The 18,060-nt window shown below is 33.6% G+C and overlaps 2 protein-coding genes and 1 long non-coding RNA gene across 10 annotated transcripts in view; 1 reads left to right on the top strand and 2 right to left on the bottom strand.

The window, feature by feature from the left end:
• The window catches only part of prg4a (proteoglycan 4a), a 29,967-nt gene extending 14,138 nt beyond the window's left edge, over window positions 1-15,829 (bottom strand). The window contains exons 1-4 of one of the 7 annotated variants that reach the window (XM_087238870.1): window positions 15,674-15,829; window positions 3,796-3,888; window positions 2,423-2,531; window positions 60-176 (exon numbers count right to left, since the gene is read on the bottom strand). In XM_087238870.1, the coding sequence (XP_087094996.1) occupies window positions 60-176; window positions 2,423-2,495 (190 nt within the window). In that variant the 5' untranslated portion in view covers window positions 2,496-2,531; window positions 3,796-3,888; window positions 15,674-15,829. 7 annotated transcript variants of the gene reach the window in all.
• On the top strand, window positions 2,396-17,179 carry LOC147846325 (uncharacterized). The gene is made up of 4 exons (XR_015478441.1): window positions 2,396-2,481; window positions 14,834-14,865; window positions 16,016-16,096; window positions 17,042-17,179. It is a non-coding gene; the product is annotated as an uncharacterized LOC147846325 (long non-coding RNA).
• A 198-nt stretch (window positions 17,180-17,377) lies between these two features.
• The window catches only part of rxrga (retinoid x receptor, gamma a), a gene marked incomplete at its 5' end in the record, with an annotated part of 57,950 nt that continues 57,267 nt past the window's right edge, over window positions 17,378-18,060 (bottom strand). For both annotated transcript variants that reach the window (NM_001443458.1, NM_131217.5), the window contains 1 exon segment: window positions 17,378-18,060. This exon segment is cut by the window's right edge and continues 1,425 nt beyond it.

Raw genomic sequence — 18,060 nt, 5'->3', positions numbered from 1 at the left:
TGTAAGCTAGTAACAAAACAGTGACTAAAAAAAATGTAGGAATGTGGTGAGGCACTTACTGGCGGTGCAGATGTCCTCAAAATCCTTGCAGCACTCGCCATGAACAAAACAGTTGTAATCACAGTTGCAGATGTGTCCACGGCTGAACTGCTCTCCACATCTGCCCACACAGCTGCCTGCGCAAAAAACAACACATCATTCATTAATCCATTATTGAGGAAATAAACTTAATTAACAAGTGAAAAGGTTGCAAGCATAACATGATAACTTCCTGTACTTAATAGCTCAAAAAAATCATATTCTAACTCAAAGGCAGTTCAGTATTGAAAGAGAATCATTTGTACACATGCCCAATATTATAATAGTCTTAAATCACAAAGTGCAATGTTCATATTTATTTGAGTTTTCCAATTAAGTCTCCCATTCATTCAAAGGTAAACCGGAACTAAAAAAAAAAAAAAAAAAAAAAAAAATATATATATATATATATATATATATATATATATATATATATATATATATATATATATATATATATTTTTTTTTTTTTTTATTGAATACAAGAATAATAACATCACTGCATTGAAGAAAAAAATACAATAACAAAAAATAAGAAAGAAGACAGGGAGAAAAAAAATACACAGCCTCAAACATTAACAAAAAAGATTGTCATAAGCTTTAAGAAACTTATTATTTTTCTTATTATTAATAAGCTTAAGAGATTCAATATTATACGAAATTTCAACAAGGAAAGTATTAAAAACAGGTATTGTTTTTAGAAACTTATTTTTGTGTATAAAAAATTTACAGTGTAACACAAAAAAATTTACAATAAGATCGAGAGCATGACCATCATCCAAGAAAAACAGAAATATATCTTTTATAGACAAATTTAAATCATGTTTAAAAATGGATGATAAATAAAAAGTAATGTCATTCCAAAGATGTTTAATGTGAGTGCAACTATAGAATAAGTGAAATAAAGTCTCTTCATGTGTATTGCAGAAAGTACACAAATTAGATATATCAAAATAATTCGCAATTTGGGAATTTGTAGGATAAACATTATGCAAGATCTTAAAATGTATCTCTCTTATTTTGTTGGATATGCTGAATTTTTCAGGTAATAACCATGCTCTCTTCCATTGAATACAGTCAAAGAAGTTGGTCCAAAAAATTTTACATCTTGGGGTGGTATATACAGAGTAATGTAACAATTGTCTGACATGTCTGTTGTCACATTTTGTATCAAAAAAAGACACTCCATCCAAAAAAAGTTTAGGCATAATTGTTTCCCTCTCATTAAAGTAAAGAAAAGTTTTAAATAAATGCACATAACTTTGTGACAAACTCTTTATAACACAGTTGAAGGATTTAGCTGGCAAAGGGAAGTTATACAATGTCATAAATTCTTCATATTCCAAAATATTGCCATCATTTTTAAAAACCACTTATTAATAAAAAGAGATTTCCCACGAGTTAAGACATTAGAGTTGTTCCAAAGAATTTCTTTGTGTGGGGAAAAATTGTGCACGTAACACAATTTCCAAGCAAGTAAAGCTTGTTTGTGAAAGTTAGAGAGGGAGATTGGCAATTTAGAAGGGATGAAATTACATTTTAAAAGAAAGTCTAAACCACCTAATTTATCAAATATAACATTGGGGATATGGTACCAAATTAATTTATTACTACGGAGACATCTTTGTAGCCAATTTATTCTAAATGAGCTAATTAAATCTTTGAAATTTAAAACCTCTAATCCACCCTCTGAGCGCCTATTAGATAAGACTGATTTTCTAATTTTATGGGTTTTATTCTTCCATATGAAGTTCAATAACACTTTATTTACATTATCAGCAATTTTGTCACTGATAAAAAGAGACATCGCAGGATAAACACAACGAGACAGCCCTTTAGCTTTAGATATAAGTACCCTGCCATAAATGGATAAGTCACGTTGAAGCCATGAATTAAAGATAATTCTAGTTTTTGAAATTTTAGGTGAAAAATTCAGATTTTGACGAGATAATTTGTCTTTAGTAAGGAAAATCCCCAGGTACTTCACACAATCTTTAACAGGTATGTTGTGTATAAGGGATTGCTGTGTATCATAGAGACAAAAAATTTCACACTTTGTAAGATTTAAATATAATCCTGAGGCTTCAGAAAAAGATTGAATAATACTAAGACTTAAAGGAATTTGAGTTTGATCTTTAAGAAATAAAGTGGTATCGTCAGCAAGTTGAGAAATTTTAAATTCTTTGTCAAACAAAGTGAGACCTTTCAAATTTGGGTTTTGTAGGATATTAAGAGATACCGGAACTAAAAATACACTGCGTTGCCGATGGGGGAAGTGACGTCGTTGTGAAAAGGTTCTATTCAAAGCAGAACTGGCAAAAAAATGCAGAAAACAGCGACTCACCCTGAGCAGCAGACGACGGCAGGACAGCACAGAGCAGAGCCAGAAGAGACCAAAGCACGGTCAGTCCAGTCATAATGGCACTCAATCACATAAACACCTGTATATCTGACTGACAGAGACAACATCGTCACTAAACCTTGAAGCCTGTCTTTCTGAAAGCTGCTTGACTAAAACATGAACAAAATGAAAACCCCCATGTCACAATCAATAAGCCAGTATAACGTGAAAGTCTACTGAAACTGTACTGTTTAAATGGAAACCCAAAACAGTATCAGCCCACATGAAAAAAATACTACAGTGTTTTCTAAACATACTATAGTGAAGTGTGTATTATAGTATTTACAACTATGTTAGTTAATGCTACAGCATACAGTACAGTAGATTAAACTAGTGAACTGATAAACTAATAAAACAGCACTTTCATTTAGATTTAGTTTAGATTTACTGCATTAAACTGTGTCATTGTACTAAAGCTGTATAAAACTGCAATATACAGTACACCATCACAACAGATTAAATCTAATAATTGTTATTATAATTCTAAAACATTTAAATATTTACTGTAAATAACTTTTAATTACTTTTTTTTCATGCGAACAGTATAATCTGCATAACGTGACCTACATGTTTTGACCGTGTAGCCAGAATATGACACTGTTTCTCCACACACTGTTGTTTATAAACAAGCATTTATTAGTACAATGTAAGTAGCAAATATCAACTATAATGGTTTTTAATGTAATATACCACATATTGTTTTTCAGTCCTGACTTGTTGTTTTTGTAAATGTAGGTTACAGTTTATTTACAATTTTGGAAAAAAGCACAGACAATTAAAACAACAATCAATTACAAAAATCAACCATTTTATCATAGGCTATACAACTGCAGTATTCTTTTTTTAAACTATGGTGCTGTAAAACCATGGTTTATTTGTTGTTGTTGTGGTTTTATTACAAAAATATCTTCTTTTTTTAGGTAAAATGCCCTAATGAAAAATGTAACTGAGCATACATCATCAATTAAGAACTGATAATAAGGCAAAATAAAGCATTAAATGTGTCATACTTCATGATTTATTCCATTATTCTTATGATAAACATAACATACCTTTTGATGAGGTCTAATTATGTCATAACATTAGTACAAATTAAGCTTCAATTTATAAATTCTTGTTTCTAGCATTGTATCCAGGATTTCATATGCTCACTGCTCCTCATAAAGGGTTTTAATATTATATACACATTTACAATAATCTAAAAGCAGATAATAATGTTAATATCACCACGCTCTAACAACCTTTTAGACAAAATTACCCTAAAATGACAAATGTCACTGTGCAAAATCTGAATGTTAAATGCAGAAAAGACTCACCAAAGAGAAATGTCTGTTGAAATGTCTGAATCTTGTTTTGTCCTTCTGGGTTCTCGTCTCTCTCTTTTATATGATATGACAGCTGGATTTCTCCTGTTGACCAGAAAATGTAATTAAGCACCCAGCCCAATTAAAGGATGATGATGTAAAGATCTTACCTCCCACACACAGCCAACTAAATCATATCTATGTCATTGTACAACTTTGCGTCCCTGTAAGCCACACATACCTGTATACACACACTTTGAGTTTTTATGTTTAATAAGGACTTCAAATAGATATAATAATTATTGTACAGGCTGAATATATGCTAACTCTATACATCAAATCCAAGCCTCACAGAAAACATTGCAATTTTAGTTTTTCAAGATACTTCATTCTGTATCATTTATGAGCCTTTTTTTTCTCATGGGGACCTATAAATAAAATAATAAATCTCCCCACAAAGTCAAAAATTAAGGTTACCACAACATAGTTAATATACCACACACACACACACACACACACACACACACACACACACACACACACACACACACACACACACACACACACACACACACACACACACACACACACACACACACACACACGCACACACACACACTGCTGTGACAAGAGTCAGTGACCTCTGTTAAAATGTCCTCGGATCTCAATGTTCTTTATTTGAGATTGATGGTTAGTTTAATTTTTTTTTATTGTCGCTATTAAACTTTCAGTGTCCAGTGGGTCTGATACTGGATTTGAGTGCTTAAATGTTCCTAATGCGGTCAGAATGAAGCTTTTTAATCAAATTCAGAAAAACCAAAACATGTCATTGCAGGGGTTGTTTCCCCATGGCTTGATTTAGTTGTCACAGATGGTGTTTGACCTTTTTAATGTCCTCGTGAAAATTAAACGATGTTCAACCAAGCTGTAGCCTTGTAGCTTTTTTTTGTTTGTTTGTTTAAATGAATTAAATAAGAATTTAAATTGATGTATGTAAGAGCAGTACAATAACAACCAAACAATTTGAACTATTTTGAACAAATATATATATATATATATATATAGTTGAAGTCAGAATTATTAGCCCCCCTGAATTATTTTTACCAATTTTTGTTCAACTGAGATTTTTTTTCAACACATCTCTAAACATAACAGTTTTGATAACTTATCTCTAATAACTGATTTATTTTATCTTTGTCATGATGACAGTAAATAATATTTGACTAGATATTTTTCAAGACACTTCTGTACAGCTTAAAGTGTACAGCTTAAATTAGGTTAACTAGGCAGGTTAGGGTCATTAGGCAAACTATTGTATTATGATGGTTTGTTCTGTAGATGATCAAAAATTATATAGCTTAAAGGGGCTAATAATTTAGACCTTTAAATTGTGTTTGAAAAATTAAAAACTGCTTTTATTCTAGCCGAAATAAAACAAATAAGACTTTCTCCAGAAGGAAAAATATTATCAGACATACTGTGAAAATTTCCTTACTCTGGTAAACATTTGAGAAATGTTTAAAAAAGAAAACAAATTCAAAGGCGGGCTAATAATTCTAACTTTAACTGTATACATCGAAACAATATTATGTTTTGAAAGGGAATCTTGGATCTTGTCTCATTACATTCAGAACATGATTACATGAATTGTGTACAATATTTTTAATTTACAATGACCAATCCTCACAAAAACATCTAGTATGATCAGTGAATATTATTATAATATCCCAACTGCGTCACAGTCTGGTATGGAAGCTGCTCTGTTGCTGAGTGTAAGGCACTGCAGCGAATGGTGAAAGCTGCCCAACGCATCACAGGGACCACATTTCCAGCCATAGACGACATCCAGAAGAAACACTGTCTGCGCCGAGCACGCAGTATTCTTAAGGACACCTCTCACCCTGCTCACAGACGGTTTTCTCTCCTGCTCTCCGGCAGGCGCTTCAGACTCCCCCTGACAAATACCAGCAGACTGAGGAACAGCTTTGTCCCTTTTTAACTCTGCCCCTAACAGACTCTTTTGCTGTTAGTCATGATCATAAGTTTCAAAAACTTTAGTTCATCCATGAACATTATTTCTATAGGAGCCATGAAGATAAAAACACCCATGTTTCCACACTCAGTCACTTGTCATGAAAACATTCCTTTGTTTTTTTGTGAAAGTGTTCACTCTAGCAGCAAAAAAGACATACTGTGCTTTTAATGCAGGTAAGTTTTATTGTTCACTCACTCACTTTCCTTCAGATTAGTCTCTGCTTGAATGAGCGGTATGAACCACCAGATACTCTGGCATATGTTTTATGTGGCTGATGTCCTTACAGCCACAGGTGTCAAACTCAGTTCTTGGAGAGCCGCAGCTCTGCACTAATTAGTTTTAACCCTAATTAAATAATCCTGATCAAAGTAATTGAATGCTTTAGGCTTGTTTGATACCTAAGTGTGTTGAAGCAGGACTAAAACTAAACTGTGCATGGCTGTGGCCCTCCAGGAATTGAGTTTGACGCCCCTGGCTTACAGCCACAACCCAGCACTGAAAGTACACTAACTTGTGAATCCCCAGTGATGGGCAATACTCACACACACTCATTCACTACAGCCAGGCACATGCACACATAGGGCTCAACCTGTGCAGTGTATGTGCCCTTTTTAGTCTTGAATAGAAAGTGCCCTTCCAAAACAAGAATCCTTCCAATCCTATTCATGTTGTAAAAACTTAATCAAAAGTAATCTAAAAGTAATCCAAAAGTCCTCACATTACATTACCTAAAATGATTACATGTCTTTTGTAATCTGAAAATCATCTGTCCAGTACTGCTTAAAATATGTTTGTTTTCTGCAAACTGGAGAATATTGTAGACATCAGCTATAATGATAAATATATATTTTTAAAAATCCACTCATGCAGGCTCATTGGAAATACTGCACATGCCTTAGCCTACCTTGTATTTTTGCAAGTACATCAAATACATTGCTCGGGTATGTTTCATTGCACATTTCAGATGAACAATCCACTAGAGGGCACAATTATTCGATTACAAATCTTAGACACGATTACGTTGTATATCATTAGTGTGAAAAGGAACAAAGGTTGGCGTCGTACATCCTTGTGTTTATATTAACTCCAAACTAGTAAAAAATATGTTTAAGTTTTTTGCAGTTTTTTACAAAATTGTAGGTTGAAGCACATATTTCCAATGAGTCTGTGTTGCAAAAAATACTCAAACGATAAAAGAAGAGCAGAGTTTACACTAAAATGTATCATGTCACGATACAGAACAAGATTTAAAATCAGGTTTTTTTGTTAGTGAAAAATAAAATACTGACATCGCTCTTGTTGTAAATTGACCTCAAAGCTAATCTAAAAACAGTCTGATTGGCTGCCTCACTCATTTTGACTTTGCTATTGCTATTGGATAAATCAGTGATATAACTATGACTTATTATTATTTTTTTTTGCAAACAAAGAAGATTTTTTGGTTCTTGTTTAAACTATTTAAAATGATCTCTATCAACACTTTTCTTAATTTGGGGGTGGGTCTTGTTCAAACTATGTATTTAAAATGAGCTAAATCAACACATTTCTTCTTTTTTTTTTGTTGGGTCTGGGGTGGGGGTGGGGTAGTTCTTTTATGTTAAATCCACTTACATTTGTGAAAAACAACTTAAAATAACTTAATTGATTTGTGTTTGAACTACATTAAGGAATTATGTGGAACCCAGCATTTTTTTTACAGTAGGCATGGGCCGGTATAACGTTCTGACAATATCCATAATCTTGGATAAAAATATCAAGGGTTTTTCCCCTTTGAACAAAACATATACTTTATTTTGAGAAACATTTAAAATATTTTGAAATTTTAGCAGTAAACATGTCAGGAATCATAGACTTCTTCTGTCCTCATTAGTTTCAAAAACACATTTCTTTACAATTTAAACGGTATCTTTGGACATCTTTTCTGCTGGTGATACTGTTGTACAGAAAATTTGGGCGGTTATAATACCTTGACTTTTCCAAACTGCGATATACCTTGAAAATGGTTATCATCCCATGCCTTTTTTTATAGTGTTTCATGCTAACAATGACGACAACAAAAGCAAAACCATTATCAAACAGTGGGACGATTTGACCACGGTTAGTTTTCAGTCTGGGTCAAATGTGTTGGCAAGAACACACTGTTTTACTGTTGAGTCACTCGATTTGGTTTTATGTAGGAGGTCAGCGAGTGTTTGGTTGTTTATGAGGTATGTGAATGTCTCAAGTAGCTGCCAAAGAGCTTTCATAAGTCACACGGAGAAGGATGGCGGACTAATGACCTCTTAATACCCAAAATCAAACAGTGTAGTCATTAACAAAAAATATAGCACTATATAATGAACGCTCTGGCTTTACTCTTAGTTCCTGTCGCAATAAAATGACCGCTTGCTGTGAAGAAATGAAAGCGCGCGAGAGAGAAAACATCCTCTTTGTGGGAAGTGGTTTTTGTGGCACAGTAATGGTGAAGTAGTTGTACCACACCTTTAAACACACTGCACTCATTATTTCAGCGCTCTGCTTTAATCAACATCGCACAGATCCATTACAGTCAAAGAGATTCTCTGCTCAGACCCTGCTAATTATTCCCAAAACATTGTCTGAACATAGTCTGTGAAAAACAGAAGTGTACAGACAGATCATGTTCTCAGTATGGGTTTTCATTTATTGGTTAGACTGTTGTTCAGATTTAGCATAAAGCTCTTGACAGATGCAAAATATGCACTAAGCTTTTTATTACTTATATTATTTACTGATGCACTAATTGGTTATTCACTGAATTTCAAAGCATAACTCATAAATATAAACTATAGAGTGCATTTAAATGCCGGTCCTACTGTATATTAAGTGTCCTTAACTTACATCAAAAAAATAAATACAATGTACTTACTGTGTTTATAATGTATTTGAGAACACTTGTGGTGCTTTTGAATTGGGATAGAGGTTGGGTTATGGACAGGTTAGTAGGTTTAAGGGTGGGTTAAGGTGTAAGGGATGGTCAACAGCGTATTTACAAATGTAGGTACAAAAGTTAATTACAGATGTAATTACATATATGTATTTAATCAAGCATAAGTACACAGTAAATACATGTATTTACACAATAAGTACATTGTAACAAACTATTAACTCCTGTGTAAGTACATACTAGTTTAGGCCACTTAATATAAAGTGGGACCTAAATGCCTTACATGCTTTTGTTTTTTAACATATTAAGTATTTTAAAGGATTCTAAGGTTTTTAAATTTTAGGCTACATTTATTTGTAAAAACAGATGCACAATGTTAGATTATTACAACTTAAAACTCACAACTTTTTGTTTTGCTTTATGATAGTCTAAAACAATTTATTCCTCTAATTCTAAGTTGAATTTTCAGCTTCTTGACTTCAGCTTTTAGGGTCACATGATGCTTCAGTCTTGTATGATGGCTTGTTGTTAAAGGAGTATTAGATATTATTATTATTATTATTATCACTTAATTATTTCACATTATTATCAGTTTTGCTTATTATAATTTTTGTGGAATGCATAAGACTTAGTTCTTTAAAAATCTGTTATGCAAATGTAAGAATGGTTTTGAACCACATCGGTTCAAACTGTAGTTCTGCCGAGCAACTAAAAAGTTATCAGCATAATGGTTACAAAAAAACTGTACATTTCTAGTCAAACTATTCTTTTGCAATCTTGTCCCAAAAACTGAAATAAGGGCAATATTAATAGCTAAAAATGTGGGAGAGCGTTGATATTACATGATTGTATTGTACTGCAATATGGAGCAATTAAGTGTTGATGTTAAATCAAAGGTAATTCACAAATACTTGAAAATGAAGTGATTTAATGACAATAATTGTCTATGGTTACAACTGAATTAATTACAAAATAACTGTATAAGATGATAAAACATGAAGTGATAAAAACATATGATATAAAATGTAACCAGCTTAAATGTAAAATTAAAATTACCAGAAGTAGAAGGAGAGATGAGGAGGAAGAGATAAAGAGGGTAAATAGGCCTCAAAGAGGCAGAGAAGATAAACTCCAGAGGTGGAGAGGAGCAGGGCAGGAGAGCGCAGTCCAGGAAAAGACAGGCCAGGGAAAGAAGCAGAGCAAGGTTTACCAGCTTCTTTGACCATGTAACTAAAGCCCAAATACTGAGACATTCAAACTGACCAATCACCATGTGACCACATCTTAAAACCCCCAAAGTCTACACACCAGGCCCTGATATAATCAGTATCTGCCTTTGGAATTTGTGTGAGCCTTCTTTGGTGAAAAAGACCATATAAGCAAATGCATATGATTATTTAGACTCTTACACACACACACACACACACACACACACACACACACACACACACACACACACACACACACACACACACACACACACACACACACACACACACACACACACACAATAGAAATATGAATTTGTGCATATCTTTTAAAAATATTGAATGTCTTCATCACTGTTTTTGATTCATTTTTGACCAAACATCTGTTCTATATGTGTAACATTTATTTTATGTCTTTTATTTTATGTTTTTAATTGTTTTTTTTTTTAAACAGTAGCATATAAGCTGTATGTGGTAAAAATAGCCATCAATTTACAACACAGCCATAAATATGTTAATATTAATAAGTAGTTGTACATATAATGACAGTGATTATTGGGCTTTACTGAGCTACATATTTGAAATGATACATATAGATATATCAGGTGTTATTACATTATATTTGTTAAAATAAAAGTTTGGTTTGTGTGTTTTTATGTGTGTGAATATACATGTGAAGTTAGAATTATTAGCTCCCCTGAATTATTACCCTCATAAAAAAAACCCTGTGTATTTTCCCCCCTAATTTCTGCTTAAATATTTTTTCAACACATCTCTAAACATAACAGTTTTAATAACTCATTTCTTATAACTGATTTATCTTATCTTTTCCATGATGACAGTAAATAAAATTTGACTAGATAATTTCCAAGACACTTCTGTACAGCTTAAAGTGACATTTAAAGGCTTATCTAGGTTAATTACTGTAAGTTAACTTGGCAAGATATTGTATAAATTTCCTTGCTCTGTTAAACATCATTTGGGAAATATTTAAAAAAGAAAAAAAAATGTCAAAGGAGGGCTAATAATTCTGACTTCACTGTGTATGACATGACATACACATAAAAAAAGCTATACAAAAGTTCTGTCACATATATATCTTAATTTACATATTATTTGTATCACATACTTATATATTTTATAATTACAATTATTAAGTTTAGAATTATTATTTTTGGATGACTAAGCACGATTAATCTTTTCCCAGCACTAAATATTTCTCCAGTCTAAATGTGACTATCCAAAAAGCAAAACAGTATTTTTTTAGACAGCTTGATGTTGTTTGTTCACTGAATTTGAAATGTCCTATTTATTTTCAGATCATATAATGCACACATTCAAAATGTACACACTACCTTATTTATTCCTAAAATGTGCATATTATTGTATTAATTTTAGTAACTTTTTAAACAATAAACAGTCCCTGTGAAAGCATTTAAGCTTTTCTTTCTGAAAGAATACAAGATTGAACAAGAGTAACTTAATAAATTGGTGTAGGGATGTTATACAGTTTGACCCATAGAATGACCAGTCTGGTAGATGTAGAAGAGCCGGAGTCAGAGATTTAAATAAATAAATGAAGTTTACTGAAGATAGTTTGCAGTTTCATCAGCAGAAGCCAGCTTCAATACTCGCAATGAGTTCCTAGGCAGCGCTGCTTACAATCACCAATCAATAACAATTATACTCTCACATAACGTCATTAACTGCGTCCTAACCTGATTGGTTAAAACACAGATAGACTTGGAAAATTTCCACGTGGGGTTTGTGCATATATTCTGAACAATATCTTAAGCATAAACGTCAGACATCCCTTAGACTGATTAGAGCCGACTCCAGACCTGTGAAACGAATCAACAATCAAATAGAACACACACACTTAAGCCCCTTTCACACAGTGATACCGGTAAATATCCGGAAAATTTCCGGAACGACTTTACTGGTATATTCAAAAAAGCGCTGTTCACACAGGCGAGGACGTTACGGAAATTTTCCGGAAAAGAGCATTCACACATCCATTCCAAAATACCAGTAAATTCTGACATCATTAACCAGAAATGAGCTTTAAACGGCTGCGCTTGTATTTGTAAACATTTGACTAAATTACAAACTCTGTGGATGATCAATATTGTGAACAACTTTCGCAGGATCACTTTCGCATGTCGAGATGTTCATAATATGTGCGTGTGCAGGCGCTCACAGGCTGTTTCACAGGCACACGCAAAGCTTGAAGGTAAACAAACAACGGCTTGTCATAAGCATCTCATCCATGATTATTTATACAGTTGGCATTAAGAAGAACATATAAACGTGATCTGACTAACTTCTAGCAGCTAAATGTGTCTGGAAAAATATTCAAAGGCTTTTATTCTCATAAACCACGCGGACGTAAAAGCATCTGACTGTTGTGATTGGCACGTTCTAGACGTGCACGCGCTTATTCCGTCAATCTTTCTTCTGCGTTCACACAGCGCAGCATTCCGGCAAATTGCCGGTAATGTTACAACTTCTCTTTCCGGAAAATAGCCAGAACGAATTTACCGGTATTTTCAAAAAGGACCTGTTTACACATACAATCTTTCCGGAAAATTGCCGGTAATTTTCCGGAAAGGTCTGTATGTGTGAAAGGAGCTTTAAAGTACAATCTGTTTCTTATCCAAGGCTGAGTGTACACTCAGCCGTCTTTGTCAAAACTGGTTAAAAACTGGTATAATCTACATTTAGGCCATTATAATCCTTACTACACAAAGTCTATTTTGAATAAAAAGTAGAATCACTTTAAAAGAATTAACCGTAAAAATAGCAAAATCACTTTAGACATTTTAGATAGTATTAACCCATAGAAATAACAATAGAAACAGTTACTTCCAGTCCTCAGCCTTTAGCTCCGTGACCTCTGATCTAGTTTTGCGGTTTCTGAAAATAGTTATAAAGAGACAGGCAAATGCACTGAGCATTCTTATATTAGGCAATGTTAACTTGTTCATTCATTAAAATCAATTCAAAACTAAGTAGTCATTTAAATAATTATATTTAATAAAAAATAATGATAAACAAAATGATTAGAAAAGGATCAATGTTGATTCATGCTGAGATGGATTGGCAGGTATAAATCCAAATCCTTCATTGGCAACATCTACTCTAGCACTGTATAGCTATTGTAGTGATAAAAAAATATTTACACCCGTGTTTGAATACACATACAAGCCCAAATCCGAAAAAGTTGGGACAGTACACTGCACAAATGCTTTTCTTACTTTGTCTTGTTTCTAGTCCAAATATCTAAAAATTCCTAAATCAAGAACAATTTTCTACACAAGCAAAACATATTGTCTTGTTTTGAGAAATAATATGTTAATATTTAGAGAGTTTTTCCTTAAAACAAGCAAAATAATCTGCCAATGGGGTAAGCAAATTAATCTTGCGTCAAAAGAAAAAACAAGATTAATTTGCTTACCCCATTGGCAGATTATTTTGCTTGTTTTAAGGAAAAACTAACTTAATATTGGCATATTATTTCTCAAAACAAGACAATATGTTTTGCCTGTCAAGAAAATTCTTCTTGATTTAGGAATTTTTAGATATTTGGACTAGAAACAAGACAAAAAGTCTAAGCAAGAAAAGCATTTTTTTGCAGTGTATACACACATGCGCGCACACACACACACACACACACACACACACACACACACACACACACACACACACACACAAACACAAACTAATTGTTTACAGAAAGAATGGGACAAAATTACACCTGAAACATGTCATCACTTGGTGTCTTCAGTCCCTAAATGTCTTTTAAGTGTTGTGAAATGGAATCACAACATTACAAAGTGGCAAATGCTTTACTGCTCCAACTTTTTAAAAATGTGTTGCAAGCCGAAATTGTGTTTATTACGAAAAAACAACAAACAAACAATAAAATACACAAGGAACACATTAAAGAATGCTTGTTCTGTTGTCTGCAATCAAATACAAGACAAAGAAAATTTGGAAATCGCTACTTTATTATTTGAGTTTTTTCATACTGTCTCAACTTTTCCTGATTTGGGGTTGTAAATGCAGACGTTAGATTTGAAATCTGTGCCATGGTCACTTCTGTGTAAAATGCATCAAAAATCTGTGATAAATATTTTGTGTGAATCATATTCAGTGCTGTTACTGAAGAACCATCTGAAATAGATAAAACAAAGTGGTGCTTTAACAAGAAATGTCCACTGAACCATGTATTCGCACATTGTTATCAAAAACACGGACACATAAAGTGCAATTTGAGGTCCATAAATACCATCAGTCTAGACACACGACAGCGACAGATGAAAGAAGCACATTTCATTCATTCATGACTGCTGACAAACACATTAATGGCACTCTTTTCCTGCTTCTCCAGACATTTTACAAGTGCTTTTTAATTTTAGGGGGGAAAAAAAGTTGTTTCCCATCCAGTGAGTCACAAGTGAAGTGATTTAAAGCAATCAGTTTGACTTAAATAACCCAATGACAGCTCGCTTACATAAACTGACAGCACATGGGGCTCATAGTCTAATTAAATGGATGATTTCATGTTTCTGTTTTTCATGTTTTCTGTTTTAGTTATAGTAATTTAACCCAGGCTCATTCTGATTACGTACCCCTATATACATTTCTGGAGAGCAAAATACGTCCTGAGAGGTACTTTTTTTTCTGTTTTTTTTTTTTTGTGATTCCACCAGAGGCCGCTGTGTATGCTTTTTCAGATCTCGAATTTCTTTCTGTCATTCGATCCTGTTCTTGCGTTAATTCATCAGAGGCAGCTGTTGACTGACTGACTAGCTGTCGTTCTTCCCTAGACCCAACCGATAGTGTTATTTACTTTTATTTTTTGTCTTTTGTTTTTGTCTTACCTGGTTTCTGGAACAGTTCTTCACTGGATGTGAATCCCGTTGTCTAAGGCCCCGTTTACACTAATGCATTTTTGTTTGAAAACGCATAAGTTTTGCTACGGTTACGCCATCCGTCCACACTACGCCGGAGTTCTCGAGCGCCGAAAACGGAGCGTCTCGAAAACGCTGGAGAGGCCGTTTTCATTCTGAAACGCTGCTTCTCCGTCTCAGTGTGGATGATGGAAATCGGAGACATCTGAAAACGGAGGCGGGGCTGCAGACATTCGCCTCTCTAATTGGGGCTTTTCCTGAATATTAAGTAGCCTACACACACAGTTCAGTCCTGCATTCTCTCCGTGTAAGTTCAGACTTCGCAAGTTTGATCAAGGCTGCAGTCTCTTCTTCTCAGTTTGATATGGACAACAGACAATACCGAGGACACGGGTAAATCTTCAAAGGGAACAGTGTACTTTATAACTTCATTCACATCACTCTGGCAACGTTGTTTCACTTTCTCAACAATAAAATGTAAACATGATTTAAGGAACTGCCTATTTTCATTTTAATATTAGCAACTTAGACAGCAGAAATGTTGAGGCGTCGTGCTGCACAACCGTCATCTTCACTGTGTGGATATTTATAACAAAACGGAGCCGATAACAACTGCCTCCTTTCAATTTCAGTGAAAATACGAAACACACCCTTTCTTTTGCTGAATATCAGTTTTAATAATCGATAATGGCCATTATAAAAGTATAACATACAATAAGTTTATACATTATAGGAAATAAAGGCAAGCGATCAGTCAATATACAGAATAGGCTACGTGGTTACATTAATCAACAACTTATCTTTGCGCTTAGTCAAAACACGTTACCTGAGAAAAAGTAATAGATTCCAATGACCAAAGTCAGGGAATATGTCGTTAGATAAAGTCAACAAGATGAATGAAATATCCCGTTTAATAAATCTAGTGAGATTAGATCCAGCGGGAGATGCTTGATGAAGAGTCCGACTAGCACAGCTCTCTTCTGGGTAGATGGGCTGCAGCGCTTGCCCGAGAGTGTCTGTGTGGTCACGTGATGTGCGTTTTCAGCGTTTTGGTGTGGATGGAGAGCAGTTCAGAAACGCTGGGTAAAACGCGAGTGTGGACGCGGATCGTTTTCATTCTAAAACGCCGTTTTAAAACTAAAACGCACTAGTGTAAACGGGGCCTAAGTCAACTCCACTCTGCATCTCAAGTCTGCTGACATACTGTACTGGACAAACTAGTAACAGTGGAAAAGGTGTCAATACAGAGGTAAGTGGTCAGCTGCTAAGTGAGAAAAGGAACGGCGTTATACTGCATTAGCATTTGTTTTAAAGATGATACCCACCTCTGTAAAGCCATACGTACTTCTGGCTACATGATGTATATAGGGCTACGTTTTCAGAATGAGCCTATGTTGCTTAATTTTCTTGATTAAGTCAATTATTTTATAATTTATTATTTTTATATACAAAATGTTTTATTTATTCTATGAACATATTTCAAAATAAAATATGTGAGTCAGAGATGGAGATAGGTTTGCATGTTTTAAAACAATCAAAATTTAATACAGCTTTATTTATACAGATATTCAATGTGTCCTGTTTAACTGTCACTTTTGTTCAGAAAACCACAATGAATAATTTAATATCATATTAACTCACTAAATGTCATTCAGTGTGACATTTTTTTCACTTAAAATATAATAAAACTTTATATGGTTATTATTATTTTTTTTTTAAATCTCAGAATACGTTAGTTGTATGCATTTTTTTTTTACCCTAACCCTGTACACATATTTATTTTAATGATAGAACATCGTCTATATTTTGACGTGTTTAATTTCCCAAAATTAAATTATAAAAAAATATTGTATACACTTTATATACAATCTTTTACTCATTTAGTTCGAGTCCCGGCTGGGTCAGTTGGCACTTCTTTGTGGAGTTTGCATGTTCTCCTTGTATTTGCGTGGCTTTCTTCAGGGTGCTCAGATTTCCAAAGACAAGTGAATTGGATCAGTTAAATTAGTCGTAGTATATACAGGTGTTTGTGTTTGAATGCAAAATTGTGTTTCCCAGTACTGGTTTGCAGCCAGTTGTGTAAAGGAACAAATTACAAGTTACTGTTCACATTTTTAGTGCTGTATCAGTGCTTTTACTCCACTTTTTTTCCAATCTGCAGTCACTTCTTTATTTTGTTCTTGTTTTTGGGCAGGGGCACTGGATTTTGATTGAGCACCCTAATACTAACTCTGGGGGCCTCAAAACTCCCGTCCAATCATATCGCACATAGAAAGAAAATTGCATCATAGTGAGCTACGTCAAGACAAAGATGCTTTATACATGCAGAAGAGACTGTTGATGTTGCATGTCACTGATGAGAAAATGAAGGATGTCGACTGTTTGATGACTGAAATCACTAAACTATGGAGGACCAGAAATGCCAGTTAGAAATAAAAGAAAGAGTCAGGTTATCAATTTAATACTTGAAGCCTTAAAATGTATATAAATAAATCACTATTAAAATGCATAATTAATGGACAAATAAATAGACATATTTAAATGTGTTTATTAAAATTGTGATTTAATTGTCTTTCAATAAAGCAATAAATCAATGCATTTATAAATACATTTTAAATGTACAAATAAATAAAACATTTTATAATGTTCATTTAAATCATGTTTTAAAATGCTACTTAATCAAACAATAAAAAAGTATATTGAGTCATTTTAAATGCATTTAAATGCACAATTAAAGTGGCTTTTTAAAAAGGCATTTGACAAATGCTTTTCACTCACTATTTGCCACTTGCTTTTCTTTTTCTTTTGCTACATGCTTTTCTCTAGTTAAAATAAATCAAGTTTAAAAATGCCATTGGACAGTCCACACATGGGATCAACCAATCAACTTTCTCCTCAAGTCGAATTAAAACCTGGCCATTTCTCAATTCCAAGAATGCAGCGAACAATAGTACAGAGAAAACATTCTACTTCACAAATCTTTTACTTGCTAAATATCACATCCATAAATGCAAATTCTCCAAAAATAAACCGCTTTTTAAGGTATTCATAAAAGAATTAAAACAATACTTTAAAACACTTTCCCATTCAGGAAACACTTAGCTTTACTTTTTCTTTACTGTTTTATCCCACCGGCATCCTCTATGTCCCTTCTATAGTTCATAAAGTTTCATTATGCTGTAACAATTTACTGTTCAATAATAATAAAAAAAG

Source organism: Danio rerio, chromosome 2 (assembly GCF_052040795.2).
Source record: "Danio rerio strain M-AB ecotype USA chromosome 2, GRCz13ab, whole genome shotgun sequence".
Classification (NCBI taxonomy): Eukaryota; Metazoa; Chordata; class Actinopteri; order Cypriniformes; family Danionidae; genus Danio; species Danio rerio.
The sequence above is the reverse complement of the archived record's forward strand: the minus strand, read 5'-3'. Positions and strand labels throughout refer to the sequence as shown.